The following is a 16906-nucleotide window of genomic DNA, read 5'->3' as shown; positions in this document are numbered from 1 at the left end:
CTCAGATAAATTATTTAATCTGTAAGTATACGTGTTGCAGGGTGGAGAAATCATGTAAAACTCAAACAAATCAGTAGTTTTTAAATATGCAGGCAAATGTTTTAAAAAGCATACAGCTCTCCACAGAAACAGGTTTCCTACTTTGCTTGTCTTACTGATTAGTAGAAGAAGAAATGGCTCCCAGAGTAGAGACTGTGGCTGACATACCAGGACTCCTGGCATCTCTCAGGCAGGTAGGAGACTCCATATGAAGCAAGGCCTCTGCAGCTTCAAATGTCTTATCTGTGCAGTGCACATTACTGCCATGAACTGATGCTTCTACTGCAGAAGGATACAAAAAAATTATGAGAACTGGTTACTTATAGAAGTCCACATGCATCCCTTACAACTATACTTCTCAATCTTCAACATGAAAAACACAAGATTATCACATGTCTTCACACCTTTTATACCTTCCTATCAACAGAAATATTTAGGGAAGACATAAGACAAGCAGAACTGACACTGTCACTTCCTAGATTAGATTTCTGGTTCACAAGCAAGCTACTCATTTCCATGAGGAGTTCAAGAGCTTACAGAAAGATACTGAGATTTGTCTTCTGCCTTCAAATTAACCAGAAAAAACCAGATTGTGATGAGGGTGATTACAAATTAACGCAGCAGAACAGAGAAGTAGTACCATCTCCAACTATTATCCCATTAAAATCTAAAGGTCACCTCTTCAAGTTTTCAGTCTAGTGCATAAATATATACATGTCTATGTATATTCATATATATATATATATTTATATGTAAATACAAGACTAGTTTCCAAAACATATATCCTCTTCTGATTTCTGACATTAAAAATAATTTTGAGTTCATTTTAGCAGGTTGGTTGTTAAAAAAACCACAAAGCACAACAACCAGTATAAAGGGTGTGCTTTATGCAAAAAACTAAGGGAAGAAGGTAAAAACGGTTATTTTTTCAAGTTCTGAAAGTTTAGGAAAACTGGTTAATCAAAAATAATGCAACTTCAAGAGAGCACAGTTAAGTTTGATACAGTGCAGATCACAGCACCCTGAACATGGCAGCAACACAGAAAAGCCCCCCAATGTACCATGTAAAACTACAATTCTATGCACAGCTAGCTCCATATTCCTCACCCTTGTAAAGGTTCTGAAAAGCGGTGACTGCAGGAACACCTGTTGCCCATTATCCACACTCTGGCCAAGGTAGCTGTCTCTCTTCAGTTGCTCTTTCCATTTATGGCCATCTGCTCTAAGCTGAACCACTCCAGCAAGGCAGCCAGCAACCAGGAGATCTATCTTTAGCCGAAGCAGAGTCACCTATCTCTAGTATCACAGAACTAAAGAGGATTTGGGAATAACTCTCTACGAAAACTTCAAGGCACGTATGCTGTTACTGAAAATGTCTAAGAAATAACTTGAGGTTTGTTTTCGTTTAGTGAAAAGCAGGGAAACATAATGCCAGAATTACTTCTGACCTAAGGAAACACCAGATACACACAGAGTCCCTGCAGGCTCACATGGGGAAACCTTCCAGCATACTGCAGTTTTTTCAAATGCAAGGATAAAAAACTTGAAAAAAGAGATTAAACATATCAACCAGAAGCTGAAAGTGGATGAAATGTGGAAGACGCACAAATGCAAAACTACAGGTGACAAAGTTCTTGCTGAACAAGCCTGCTGCCCACCTGCTGACTGGCTGATGGGATTCCCACCACAGCCTATTAGCTATGGCCTGGGATGCTATTTAGAGGGCTTTATCTTTTGGAACAGTAGATGCCTGTTAAGGCTGACATTCCAACACTGCTTCACCCCAGGCTGTGAACAATAAAAGCTTACCTAAGAGCACAGGAAAATCAGAAAAGGGTCTTTATTTTGCACTCTGTTCCTTGGATAAGCAGTGGCAACCACCACAAATTATCCACCATCAGCCCTTTCCCCAGCTACAAACCCTGGATGCTCCCCATGCTTGGCCAAGTGCTTCCGTCCCAAGCAGCTGTTTGGGCATATCCAAAGTCAGAGGCTGACCACCTGCACTGTAAGAGAGAGGCCCTCCTGTAGCAGGAAACACTCTACCCAAACATTTTCCTTTCTAAATAAAATTTCAGTTGCACAGAATTTGATTACTAAGTTTCCCTCATCTACCTGATAAAAAAATTTCACTGATTATCAGAATACAGGAACAATATTCAGATAGTTGACAAAAAATGTGTAAATTCTACAACACTACTGGAATTAGAAAGTCCAAATAATCTGTATTTAATATGTTGTTATTCTAATGCATGCAATAAGATTCAAAGCATGTCATCAAAGCTTCTCCAACCAGAAAGCTGCTTCTGTGCCATTAGGTTCAGTACATAAAGGACTTTTGTAAAGAAATTCAAACTCAGATGACAAATTTCAATTTTAAGAGGGTACTGAATTCACTACCTCCAAAATGCTTAAAAGCATACAAAATTTTCCTACAGAGAACAGTTTAGATGCTGCACCACAACTAAGAGGTACTTAGCAGAGGGCAGGAACCAGGCAAGAAACAGCAAAAAGCCACCTATATACTTTTCCAGTACTAGGATATTCTGCTGAAGGACCAGAGTGGAGGAAAAGGAAATACAACCAGCATTAGGAACTAGGACTGCAAAACTGCAACAGAAAAGCAAAGGAGCCTCTCAACCTCTCCCCTAAGCAGCCCTTCCACTTCCAATAAAAACAGCACTATCTACTCCACAAAAGCCTCTGACGCTTGAAAATACACACTTCACAAATGCTTTTCCCATGGGAGCTACTTGGGACTCCACTAAAACTGTCACCTAAAAAATATCAAGCAAAAAATAGTAACACTTCTGGCTTTGGCTGAACAACACATGCTGTCTGTCTATCATGACAGTTAACAAAGTAATCTAACATTGCCAAAAGGACAGCTATTAAAACACTTACTACATTCAGTTCTATTACCAAGTTTCAAGTCTTCACAGCTAACTAATTCTCCTTTACCCAGTACATGGTTTTAGCCTTAGAGGCATTTGTCTACCCAGTGAACATCAGGAGTTTGTATTTCCTCCCAGGGAATGGTTACTGCACCAACACAGTGGGAAGAAAAAAAGAGAAATTTGTATCCTAGCACAAATGCATGTAAAATATCTTTCTCACATGCTAGAAAATGTCTAAGAGAAGACAGCATGTCAGAGTGCTCAGATAGAAGACACGGTACCCAAAAACAGCTAAAAAAGGCATCATAAAAGATGAAGTGAGGGAACAGGCTCTCTCAGAGAAAGGACAAGAAAAAGAACAGGTGGCTCTTCGTGCAAATGACTAGATCAAGTGTCATCAACTAAATTATACTTCTAGCACAACAGTTCTCACAAAAAAGATGGGGGGGAAAACAAAATTAGTAGGATTCCACAATTCAAAAAAGACAACTTCCCAAGACTTTGATACGCAAGTATCACATTTCTAATCAAAGACTGAAGTGTCTCACCCATTTCTCTACAAATGCCCATTTCTATTTCTATTATATGTATGCTATCAACTACATGCAAGACCGCAAAGCTAAAATAGACTGGATCGTTTCAGTAGACAATATAAGGTGTAGGTCTGTTACATTATCCAACCATTTCAGAAAGAACTGTCACTTGCCCAAACGAAGCAAAGTCATTTATGTGGATGGAAATAAATTTTCCACACTTTGGTAACTGAGTAACAAGAGAACTGCCATTTACTGATCTAGAACACATAAGAGCTAACACCACCACTTATCTTCCATTCTTTAAAATCAAATCTCATCTTACTGCTTTTATGAAAGAATCTGAGTCCTTGGCACATTATTTTAGAATATTTAAATTTAAAATTTTGATCTATTTGTAGGAAAAAAAAACTCAGAAAACAAATTCAAATCCAAAGTGTAAATAGCTAAGTAGGCTAGTTGATGTCTATCTTCACTGTTGGCCTAATGTTCGCTAACTCCACTTTCTACCCAAATAGTGTGTATAGTAGATTACTCAAGGTTCTCCACAGCTGTTACAAAATACTAACCTTGGTAATTAAGTCTGAAAGGGCTGCACTTTAGATTCACAGAAAGAAATAGTGGCAACATATTCATTTGGTAACAATGTCCCCCCCTTTTAACATAAGACTAACAAAATTACTGAAAGCAATTTGTGAAACTGAAAAAATGGACTGAAATTTTCAAAAAGGTACTCTTTTGCACTGCACTACAGCCCACCCCCCCCCTTTAATCTGAAGTGCTATCAATGTCTGCTTTTACAAGGCCGACACTTAACTGTAGCACCTACAATAGCTTACCCTTTAATACTATCAGGCAACCAAAGCAACATTTTAATGAAGAATTCGCAATTCCGAGCATGGAATTCAGTAAAGAGTGACTACCTATACACTAACAAACCTCATTAAAGTTTACTGGTGCGCACGTGCTTGTTTTATTTCAGCATTTAAAACCAGCAGTGGAAGTTAATAACAGTGCTTAAACAACATATTAATTAAAAGCAGTTGAATTGCCTCTATAGGTAATGCCCAGAAATCTTTCTGTATGCAAAACTTGACTGGAAAAGAAAGCATTCTTCAGTTTACTGCTTGTTTTATGGCAGACATTTATTCAAAAACCAATTTCTTGGGTTTTTCAGTATTTCCCTAAGCCTGCCTCTATTAAAGACTCTCAGCTGCCCACAATTTCAGGATGATACCTAACCCACTGCATAAAGGCAAACCGGTAACAAAGATGAGAGCAATCATCTCAAAACACTTCTTTCACTGTGAGCCATATGTTATCAGCCCAATATTGACAGAAATATTAACTACAAAGCCAAAACATATCTTTGTAAAGTCATTTAGAGTTGCTCTTACAACTGGCAATTAAGATAACACTAAGCAGTAACAATTTTGGTCCATTTTATTTCCCACAGTTATTAAACACTGAAGTTTTGTCAACACTGAAACCAGCAGCCATGGGGAAAAGCAACATATAATTATTATAATCCCTTAGGATAAAGAATTCCTCACTTAAATCCACATGATATCTACATACAAAACAAAGCAAACAGATATGGTATCTTGATAGTATGATGATGGGAATACTAGACATGCATAGGTATCACTCACTGCAATGCAAATATGGAAAAAAAGGAATTAAGTTGGTTGGGCCAATGAGATTAGTATGACAAAGGACATCAAAAAGAGTAATGCAAAGGTCATTCATTATTTATCTAAGGGCTTGCTCTCAAGCAATCTAGTTACAGTGACTTAAGAAGGTGTTGACACAATGACCAACTACTTAAACGTTCTCTATTCACGGACGATCAAAAGTAAAAAACAACTCACTGAGATCTGCAGCAGTGAGACCTGCAGAAATCAAAGTTGTTCTACTGGCAAAGTCAAGCTATTGCTCCATCCTAGATCCAAGTGTCAAAATGCTTAGGACCTACTCCCCTTCTGTTACACAGCAGAACAGTTCTTCACTGCTTTATAGTGTATTTTTCCATGTCTGGGGTGTGGGTCACCTTCCTCCAAAAAAAGCCTGGGTATTTTTCCACATTAAGTAAAATAAACGATGATGATTATGTGACGTGGTCCTTTCTGAAAGCATATCTTAATACACTGATAAACGACAGAGCATTTATCTTTAGGCCTGTAAAAACCCACTGCCATGTCAATGCAAAGCTTGACTCTCTCTAAAAATTCATGTGCAGCCACTGCACAATTCACTACCTATAATGCCATACTGTACTGTTTATGGTTCCAAGGACTACTTTTAGAAGTTGAGCTTCGTGCTGTAAAGGCAAAAATAAAATCAGATCTAGTACAACTTCGGCGGAGAACTGAATGCTTGACACTGCATTTGAGGTTTGGGTCAGTTGTAACCTTGCTCGTTCTCCAGGGCTTTACCACACTTTAAGTCAAGTCCCGCGATCACTGGAGTATCCTGTTGCCAGACAGATATAACAAAATGGAAAGAGGCCAAACCACGCAGGACTGAAAACACAACCCCGAAAAAGTGCTACAGCTCGGGTAAACGGCCCACGTCCTGGCAGCGGCTGCGCCCGGGGGCCGCAAGATCTGACGGTGCGGAGGAGCGGCCAGAGAAAGCGCGGCACCTGCACGGGCCGGCGGCAGGGAACGGAATTCCCGCCGCTTCGCTCCTCCTCACCCCGCCGCGGCTGCGGGGCTGTCCGCAGGGAAGCTTCGGCCCGGGACGGCGCAAGGGCCCGCCCTTCCCCCGCCCGCCGGGGGCGCCCGCAGGCAGGTGCGGCCACGTGCGGCGGCGGCGCGGCCACTTCCGTGTTTACAGTCGGCTTCCCTCCGCCGCCGCGCGCGCCCGCGGCGCCGCGCCGCCACTCCCGCGCCCGCCGCGCGCCCATTGGCGGCCGGCGCCCCCCGCCCGCCAGCGACGGCGGCCCCTCCCCCGCGCGGGGCCCCGGGGGAACGCGCCGCTTCCGCTACGCGGCGCGCGTGGGGGAGGGGGCGCCACCGCCCCCCCGCGTCGCACACGTGGGGCCGCGGCCCTGCCGGCGGCGCCTCCTCCCGCCCCGCCGCCAGAGCAGAGTTTAAAAGGGCACGGGGGGCAGGCGCCGGAATAGCGGGGGACGCGCGCGGGGGTGCGGCGTCCGGGGAGACCGGGCCGCGGCCCTGCGTGCGGTGCGCGGCGGCACTCGGCCTGCCCGCTCAGACAGCGTGGCGGCAGCGCTCGGGGCGAGGAGAGGGCCGGGAAAGGCGGGAGGACAACAACCTCGCGCACTTCCTGGTTCTCGCCCCAGCCTCCAAAACCCCGCTAAACTCCTCCGCGCGCCCCGCCGCAACTCCCGGCGGTGCCGCCCGCGCCGGGAGGCAAGTGCCGCGGGCCGGCCGCTACCAAGGTGATCACTTCCTGATTGCCCTCCATTGCCTCCCGCTAGCCGCCGGAGCGCGACGTGCGCCGCGTCTTCCCCCCCCGCCCCGGCCCGTCCCCGCTCCCGCCCCGCGTCGGCCCGGCGCGGCGCAGCTCACCGGCCCGAATGAGGAGGTCGAGCTGGTTCGTGGGCCCCTCATGCACGGACGCCGCCATGTTTACGCTGCCGGAGCGGCTTCACATTGACGGGCGGGCGCGCGCAGCGGCCGGCGGCGAGGCGCGCTCCCGCGGGCGGGCGGAGCGCTCACCGCCACGGCGCGCGGCGGCGGGAGCGCTTCCTGCGGGGCGGCGCGCGCGGTCCTTCCGCTGCCCGCCCCAGACAGGAAGTGCCGCGCCGGCTCCCGCCGCAGCGCGGGGCCACCCGCGGGCGGGGGAACCGCCGGCCGCCCCACCGTACGGGCAGCGCCTCCCCGAACGGCTCCGGAGGCGCCCGAGGGCAAGGACGCGGCGCAGTCCGGCCGGTCCCGCACGCCCCGAACGCCTTCCGCTCCATCTCTCCGCAGCCCTCGGCCATCCGCACCTCCGTGCCCCGGTGACACTTTCTGACCGGGGCAAACCGCCTGCCGGTATAAGCCGGACAGTCCTCACCGAGGCGACCGCTGACGCATTAAGATTTCTCCTTGACAAGTCCCTGGGGCACCTATGTTAGTAACAACTTGCCAGAAAAGCTCCGTGCCTGCAATCCACCTTATCTCCGTTAGACTAACAGGGCTTATTCCAGTTAGCCAGAGGTCCCACCCATCCTTCATCTCTGAAAAGATCTGTGGGGTGAAAAACAAGTTTCACTGCCCTCTTAATTAAAAAAAACCAAACAACTACTACCATTACTGTTTAGGGTTGCATCCCCTCTCCCCTGAAGAACACCTGTGTCAGTAAGGCCACAGCATTACCTGCCAGGTGCCTGGACAGAGGCACCAGTCAGACCCAGTCCATGTGGGTAGTATGTGATTACTCCCAGGGTAAAACTTCAGAGCTGCACCAAAAAAAAACCCAGTATGTCTCACACAGAGCTATGCATGGAAATTACACACAGGAATTCCTTCATTAATACCACACACCTGAGTAGGCCTACAATGTTAAGTCAAGGATCTAGCAAACACCGGCTGCCTACAGAGCCTTCCTGGAACACATCATCTTCACAGCTCCATTTAAAGAAGGTGAAGGGATCCAGCTGCAATCTGACAGTACACAAACTCTTACCCTCTCAAGTTTCAATAGTCCTAGGACCTAGAACAGAAGGAGCAACTTAGAAACAATTTTCCCCAGCACTGAAATCACAAAATAGTATCCAGCAAAAATCAACTCCAGCTGGTAAATTCAGTGCTTCAAACTCTTGACAAATACTATTCCTCCACTACAACTCTCAAGACATTATAGGAATATATTTTCATGACTGTATTTATACATAATGTTTATAATACACAAATGAAAAATCAGGCATTTTGTAGATAGCAGTCATTATTCCTGGGTGTAAGGAATTACATTTGTTCAGTGCCTCATCGGATAAAGAGCAAGACCTTCAAGTAACATCATTCACTCTCACATTCATGAGACGCCATGATATCTAAGGGTAGGTCTGTGCTAAAATTTTGCCAGTCAAGATTCTTCCACAGCCAGAAGCATGGACAAAAAAGGCACCTAGCCAGCTGTGAGGGCAAAAACCTCTCACAAAGATCCAGCTTTGCCAGCAGCAGAGTGCTCCTGTCAGCTTCTGTTATTCAGAGAGGTGGAACAGCAGTGCTAACAAGAATTCCTCCCATCAGCATATTTCCACTAGGGGACTCTGCTGTATTCTTCAGCAGAAATCTTCCTAGTGGAGACAAGCCCAAGGACAAAAAAAAAAAGGCATTTTAGGTGGGCACACACTTAAATGTGCAATAAAATTTAATAGTCGTTCATTAGAACATCCTCAGATTGAAGTGGAAGCCTTGCATGGTGTAGCAACACCATAGCTTCAGCTTACGTACAGAGTACTGGAATAACCGTGTAGTCCCGTCACTTTGTCCTGCGTACCTCCTGTTGTTAAAAATTATAATTTACCCACACTTCAAGCAATAAAATACAGTTTAAAAGTTTGTCTGTTTAGATCTAGATCAAAAGCTGTACTGAGATGCTAAATGCCTTTGAAGATCCACACTCATGTAAATAGGAGTTCACGCTACCCTACTTTGGAAAAGGTGCACTCACAGTTTTTTCCTTTTTTGATTGCTGTGTAATTCAGTGAGGACAATTTATTGATTGCAGCTTTCAGTCAAAAACTGAAGTGTTTGACTCATACCCAATAAAGTTTTGCCTGAGATGTGTGGACTCCTTGAGTAAGTGCATGCAAGTAATTGGTACTGTGTAACTTTTGACAAACCCCATAGGTCCAAAATGAAAAAAAAAAACCAAACAAAACAACAAAGACAGAGTATTAAACATGAAGTTCTTGGTTTAACACCAGTTTCTTAAGTAGCATTTATTTACTCCTGCAAGCACAGACTTAACACAATGTTTGCCAGTGCACATGAAATGGACTTGAACAGCTGCACATAAGTGCTCTGATTCTTCCCTCTCTCTGATCATACACAAGAGAGAATATCACTGGATGCCCAAGGGATTCCAAACACCTGAAAATTATATGAATGTGAGCCTGTGCACTTTCAAGATTAATATGCAAAAAGCCACAACAAGCTATGAAGTTACCTGTGCCTACCTTATCTATATTAGTATTAATGCATAACACTGTCTTTAAGGAGGAATGCAACTTTCTCCAAAATTCCTGCAGTTTCATCTGTTTAAATTATACTATTTCTGGTATTTTATTAATGGTGATTGATTTGTCATGCTAATCTTATTATTAAATTATTAAATTATTAAATTATTAAAATCTTATTATTTCAGGGGGAAAAAAGACAGTCAACAGGAAAAAAGGTAAATGTGCATTTAACTTTTTAATCTCTTTTAAAGCCTCCTTTCTAGGCTAAAAAAGAGGGCTACAAAGTCTACTCTGTGGGTGGCCCACTGAAACAAGAAATACTGTAATGGAACAGGGCCACAGGAAATTGCAGAAATGTTATTTCTCTGGCATGAAAAAGTAAAAAAAAAGTAGAGGAACAGATTCTGGACCAGCATCACTCTTTGTCAGACAGAAACATGTTTATTTACGCTAGTTTATTGTTGACTGGGTTTTATTTGTTTTTACTGTTACTATACACAGAATAAACTTTATTGTAATTTTTTAACAAGATAGCCAGGTAGACCTACATGCTACATTTACTAACTGCCAAGAAAAAAACCCAGTCAAAATGTTAAATAAGCTGCAAAGTTACCATTCAAAATTATGCTTCTAGTTACTACATTCCTTTTTGTCATAAGCTTTAAGTAACTTCAAGACAAGTGAATTGTATCTCCATACTTGTATAAATACAGGAGTAAAATATCTATCAGCTCATGCTTTCTGCTTAAGGGATATGGACAACTTTGTTCACAATAAAGGAAATGTATCACTTCTTCTCTGCAATATACACTAGTTAAAACTCATTCCAATTCTTTTAAAAAACCAAGAGACAATTCAAAAAAAGCAGCTGGATGTGACTAATTGCATCCAAAACAGCAGATGTAAATTCAAAATATGAAAAAACAGTGGGTCTCATCAGATTTGCGGACTTGGATTGGAATATAATCATCAATTATCTTAATCATCTCCTTGAACAGTCCTCAAAACTAACAGAGCATTCAGGGCTTATAGAGGAATTGTCATTCTCCACTCCCACAGTCTCCTATGCAAAGCTGTGTTTCCTACAATTCCTACAAATATGATGAAAACATTCTCTCAGATTAGTTTCTCTTGGAAAACTACTCCACAAGCATTGTAGCTTGAAATGCTAGAAGTACAGCCTTCCAGTTGCACCTTTTCCTTCCACTGACAGCAAATAATTAACCAGAAAGAAAAAAACTGTGTGCATTTAATTACTTTTAGCCTCAGGAGTATTCTAGTACAACCCCCAGTTGTAAAACAAAGCTACCCCGGGAAAAGGCAATTATCATAAAGCACTTGCTTATTCTTATAAAGATGAGTTGTTTGAGTTAACTTAAGTAAGTGGAGGGTAGATGGCAATCTGTTTGTGTGCCGGTTTGGCATTAATTGATTTGTGGTGAAGAGGGAAAAAGTCAGCCACGCAAGCGGTTCTCTGTGAGGAGCTGCTAGCAGCTCCCTCCGTGCCTGGCAAAACCAATCGCTGGCTGGCTCTGAGAATTAGCACACTGCGAAGTCAATTAGAAAAAAGCTGATAACGCCTCTATGATAACATATTTAAGAACGAAAAACCGCGGGAAGCTGTCTTGCTCCCTGCTCTCCAAAGGGTTGGGGGGGGGCCGGCTGGGCCCCCTTCCCAGAGGGGCCGCTGGACCCTGTCCCGGTGCAGCCATGCAGCCGGGAGCCATCCTGGCACTGCCTGCAGCTCTGCAAACGGGGTGGCGCCGCACGGCTGCAGTTGTCTCGGCATGGCTCGCAATGGACTTTATTTATTTGGCCGTTTTTAACCAGCCATGCTGCGGACAGGAAGACTAAGCAGCGACAGAAGTTTTTCTTTTTTCAGCGTCCCGCATGAAGAACAGGCACGGAGTGGAGCCGGCAGCCAGTGCGGCTTGTGCAGCGCTGGCGGAGACCCTCTGACCAATATACAGAGAAGCACGGCGAGCGATTCCCCAGTAGCGGGGCCTGGACAACATCAACCTTTCAGCGCTGCAGAGCTCTATAAAAAACATTTCAACTGATAGGACTTGAGAATAAACTAACCTACGAACACCAGTTCTCTCCCGAGTCAGAGAAAAGGAAAAAGCAAAGACACGTGAGGAGAACAACATGGTGACACGAAGGTCGGTGCAAAAGAGGGAGGGGAAGAAGGAGGTGCTCCGAGCGTCGGAGCTGAAATTCTTCTGCAACAAGCTGTGGTGAGGACTACAACAGAAGAGTTTCCCTGTAATTCATGAAGTGCAATTCATGAAGTGCATGCAGGGATGCAGCATTCACCCACAGCCATGAGAAAGAGGCACTCGTGCTGGAACGTGCGGATGCTGAAAAGCTGTGATCGGATGAGAGGTTTGAACAGAAAGAAAACCCGTGCTTTAAGAAACAGAGGAAAAGGACCCTTGCTTTTATATTAGAACAACTTATCCTTAAAAACTGCACCCCATAAGTTAAATGGCCCACAAAAAAGCAGTTGGGAAGACTGCTTTGCTCGTGGGAGGGACTTCACGTTGCAAGCAGGTTCTGGGCGGACTGTTTGCCGTGAAAATTAAAACCACGTTGGAAAAGTTCACGAGAACTATTTCCTGTAGGAAAGAGCCAAGGGCATAGCAAGAAACTCCTCTCCCTAAGTGAACTGTAGGAAGACTTTTAGAAGTGACAAACTGACTAATAATCCTATGTTTTGTCTCCCTGCGCTGTCAGTGGGAAGGAAAGAAGGGCTGGGGGGGGGGGGGGGGGTGTGGAAGGTGTTTTAACCATTTATTTTTGGTTCTCATTATCCTCTTTTAATTCTGTTAATAAATTTTTCTTTACACCTTTCAAAACTTTAAGGCTGTTTTGCCCTTCAAGTGTTTTTGTCCTAATGCTTATCTCACCTCATGAATTTTCTTTCCCCCTCCTCTGCTTAAGTATAGCAGAGGAAAATAAATAAATTATTTTTGTGGGTGTACTGGCATTTGGCCAGCATCAACTTATCACAGTCTGAGGGCAGTATTTGCAGTCTGCACAAGATATTGCAAATGGTAACAGAAATGCCTGAATCCTGAAATGCCAACCACTTCAAAAAGCTGCAAGTAATTTCAGAAGTCCAGGCATGCCCTGTCCCAAGTGCCTAAATCATGTACTAATTTTAAAGTTACAGAAAAGTGAGTTTTGCCCAGGATCCTAAAGAAATTCCCATCTAATAATTACAGAAGTAGCTGACGTCTTCAACAGCAGGCCATCACTGTTGATGGCTATTACTGCATTGCAAACATAACAGTACAAAGAAGCATTTTTAACAGTTAAATGCCAGAAAACATACAAGAAGATGCAGCCATCTATTTTATCAGCACATCAACATAATCATTACCATCCAACTGTGGACTGGACAATAGAAAATGTCCAAGTAACAAAATAACCACAAAGTGTCCCTGGAAGACACAGGGAAATATTGAGGAAAGTGGTGCATGACTATACAAAGCTCATTTTCTTGACTACACCATCCGAAGTCTAACAATACCAACATCTGTCACAATCTGTGCCTTTGAGTGAACTAAGAGTCCTGATGTCACTATTCATACAGCAATTAATGATTCCAAACAGAAAAAACAAATGTATCCTAAGGATTTGGCACTACTTCTGACACACTGAAAATCACTTAATCAAAATAGCAAGTGTCTACATTCCAGCATTATTACTTGTGCATGCAGAGTAAGGAAATTCATCTGTCTTGAAAAAATTAAAAAAAACCAAACTAGCAACCCACACACCCACAAACAATCAATATTTACACTTCCCTGCTTTATAAGGAAATTCTTTCTTTCCAGAGCAGCCTATTAGACAATAAGTCAGGTATTTGCATAGCACCCTATATGATTTTACAAAATTAACAGTATTTGAGACTGGTAATAGGCTGGCATATAAACTATGCCACACTTGAGCAGTTTCTCTGTCCGAGATGCATCAGTTTGAAGTCCTTAAGGCTTTTCTGATAACCACAAACACCTATTCTATAAGTCCACTGAATGTTTTTATGGACTAAATGTCCTGCTCAGACACGGCTTTATCTCATCCTACAGTTTGCTGTCAACTACAATCTCTCTTTTAATATACAGATCGCCTTTAAAAGTATTACTGTCAATTGTTTTTCACTGTCTTTTTGATCAATAAACACCACTAACTCTTGTGCGCTCATATCACAATGGGTTTGGATGCCCCATTGCATTCTAGTTTCAAGGTAAAAACCCCCAAATTTTTCAGCCTACATTAGTAAAATGCTGTGGCTGAGCCTTTACAGTAACAGCCTACAAATTCTCACTCCCAGCTGCAATTGGAATAAGGGAGTTTGTAAGAGAATCTATCTGTGCATCTGAAGTCCAACCCATAATGCCCCACACCCACAAACCATTGAATTAGCCTCACATCAGCCTCAGAAAATAAAAATTATACCTGAAATGTGTAGTTAAATTAGACTTCATTACAAAATAGTTAGTCTTGCAGCATGCTTTCAGTATGAATTGAGCACTGAATGCTGCAAGGCAGAAACCTGAAATCTAGAAAGAACTGGACACCACACTCCGGCTGTTACCATTATGTTAAAATACTATTGTCCATGGAGCAGTTAAAGAGCCCTTTTCCTTAATTTCTCAGAAATGAGAACACCAACAAAGAGGACATAAAAGCTATGTTGCAGTTGCATTTTGTTTCGAAATTCAGAATGTTACTGAAAACAAAGATGTTTATACCCTTGGCATAACTGCTCCAAGCACTAAGCAATAGCACGTGCAATGGGAGGGGAATAATTTTGCCTCAGTGTCATCAACATTTAACTACTAAAAGTGCAATGGATTTCTTGGCAAAATAACTATTCACATGGATGCAGTAGCAGTGGCAGCATGGTGTACAAAATAAAATTTGTTGACATCCAAAGGACAAACTCTTACCCCATTAATGTGTAGGTGGCATCTAATTCTTGCAGTAGAGCAAGCAAAGTTTTATCTTGTTTATCTAGCAAATAGGCTTCATCTTAGCCCTTTGAGGAACGTTGCAGCTGCAGCTGCTCTGAAGCTGCACAGATAAATGTGGCCATAACTGAACCCAATTTGGCTAGCCTAGTTCATTCTAGAACAAAAGTAAACAAGTCCCCAGGTGAAGCAAAAGGGGGCATCCATGGATAAATGGTCGCATGATCTCGGTGCGTTCAGTCGTGTGCCTGTCTCCAAACTGCAACCCTAACATATTAAGTGGTGAAACCCGACATGATTGACACAGCCATCCACATGTAGAGCAGAGGAGACAGAGGGCAAGCACGGACAGCCACCTGCAGCAAAAAAGCTGCCCAAACACAGCGTGGAGAGCCAACCAAAGTCCAGACCCCTTCTGTAAATACCCCATATATAGAAAAACGGCACCAAGCAATATGGGATGATGTGTTTCACTGGAAGAAAATCCAGTTGCTAAGGTATGGACCCTCTTTTTACCTAAACAGGGGGTAAAGCATGAGCAACAGGCTCTGGAGGCCACTATGGATGTTATAAAGCACTAGAGGCTTGTGGAACCACCTTTAGAAGCCACTATGGTCACTATGGATGTTAGAAAGCCCTGGAGGCTTGTTTCGAACCTGCTGGAGTGGTTGGAAGACAATCAGTGCCAGTGCAGAGCTGCAAGTGCCAAAACCCAGAAGCATCAGCAAAAAGTTGCTGAAACCTGGAACCACAAAGCACCATATCATAACAGAGCCAGGGCTGGAGAAGCCTGAGAAACACTGAGGTAGTCAGTGCCGTGGTCAGCGTCTGAAAAGCTGGGAGACCCGGCTGCCAACGGACAACTATACGTTTGCCAGAGCTGTGGGAGGAGAACCAGAAAATGGCCCCTGGTTCCCTGATCCAATTAACGCTAGAGGGGACCCTGACAGTATCATAAAAGAGCTCACGCCACCCTGCACTATGCAGCCTCAGCTGGAACTGTGTAGTGATGAGAGGCTGGAGATAGGGAAGCCCTCCCAGTCTGGGTCTGGCCAAGCTATGGCTTTGAGTGGCAGGAAAAATATGCCATCAGGTGTTTCTGTGCTAAAATTGAAAGCAAGTCACTTTGATGGCTGATTTGGCTTTGCAGAAGCTGGACCACTTTCCTTTGAAGTAGACATGGGAGCCTTATCTGGAAAAGGCTCTCCAAGACCTCATGGTTAAAAGAAGCCTCCTTGGCAGACCCTACGTGATAACAAAGCATATAGGCAGCTGTAGTGTTTCACCTTGTTAATTTAATTCAAATGTGCATGTTTTGTTGAGATTGAATTATGTTCCTGTTAAGTTGTTAAAAAAAAACAAAGGGGGAGTAGGTGTGCATCCCCCTCAAAAGTCTTGGGTACTGTCATGTTCTCATGTTTTTCAATCAAGTCCCAACTAACCCAGGAAGCCAACAGCTTGTCAGAGGCAGAAGACTGTCAATGGTAAGACAATCTGCCCGTCACCCTACTTGAACCCCAACACCCAAATATTTGGGAGACATCAGTGGGAGAAGGATATGTGTTTTTAATGGTTTTAAGTTGAATTGTGTCTTGTTTGTTGTGTTAAGTTGTAATTTTTAACTTCTAAATAATGGACCTGCAGCATGCTAGCCTGAAAGATTGTATTACTGTGATCTCGACTGACAGCTCCTGGATGTGAATGTTGTAACTCCAACAATACATGGGATACATCACTGGCTGGAGGATACTAGACTCGGAGATTTGGGTAGAAAGTCTTACTTGAACTAGGTTCATTTTGTCTTTGTCATGCTGTCTACAAAAGACGCCTGCAGAGGACAATAAAGAACACTTTACATTTATTAAAATAGAAAGGGGGAGTTGTCACAGCTGCAGCTGGTCTGAAGTTGCACAGATAAATTTGGCCATAACTGCACCCAATTTGGCTAGCCTAGTTCATTCTAGAATAAGAGTAAACAAGTACCCAGGTGTGGACTTCACATGCCCTCTGAATGGAGAGAAGCAGAGAAAAGAATGATCAAAACAATTTGTATCTCATTTGCTGCTCCTGTGTTTTTGAACATGTGGAATGTGTTAGAAGATTGTTTGCCCAAGGTGATCACTTGGTTGGGTTCTGGTGGACACTGTTTATGTTAATTAGCCTATCAGGTCCAAGCTGTGTCGACTGTCTGGTCAGCAGACAGTCATGAGTTTCTTCAGTTCTTGTTAGTCTAATACAGGGTAAAATAGTTATAGTATGATAAAGTAATTAATTAGCCTTCTGATATAATGGAGTTCTGTGCATCATTCTTCCCTGCGTCAGGAG

The 16906-nt window shown here is 43.6% G+C and overlaps 1 protein-coding gene across 7 annotated transcripts in view; it reads right to left on the bottom strand.

The window, feature by feature from the left end:
• The window catches only part of ELF2 (E74 like ETS transcription factor 2), a 37669-nt gene that overhangs the window by 8007 nt on the left and 12756 nt on the right, over positions 1-16906 (bottom strand). For 5 of the 7 annotated variants that reach the window (XM_038135034.1, XM_038135036.1, XM_038135035.1 and 2 more), the window contains one exon: positions 208-321. In XM_038135034.1, coding sequence (XP_037990962.1) covers positions 208-321 — 114 coding nt within the window. Of the gene's footprint in view, positions 1-207; positions 322-1146; positions 2179-7002; positions 7237-16906 lie in introns of those variants that run through there. The other 2 variants (XM_038135038.1, XM_038135041.1) reach the window with 2 other exon arrangements.

This window comes from Motacilla alba, chromosome 4 (assembly GCF_015832195.1).
Source record: "Motacilla alba alba isolate MOTALB_02 chromosome 4, Motacilla_alba_V1.0_pri, whole genome shotgun sequence".
Lineage (NCBI taxonomy): Eukaryota > Metazoa > Chordata > Aves > Passeriformes > Motacillidae > Motacilla > Motacilla alba.
This window is presented reverse-complemented; position numbering and strand designations above follow the sequence as displayed.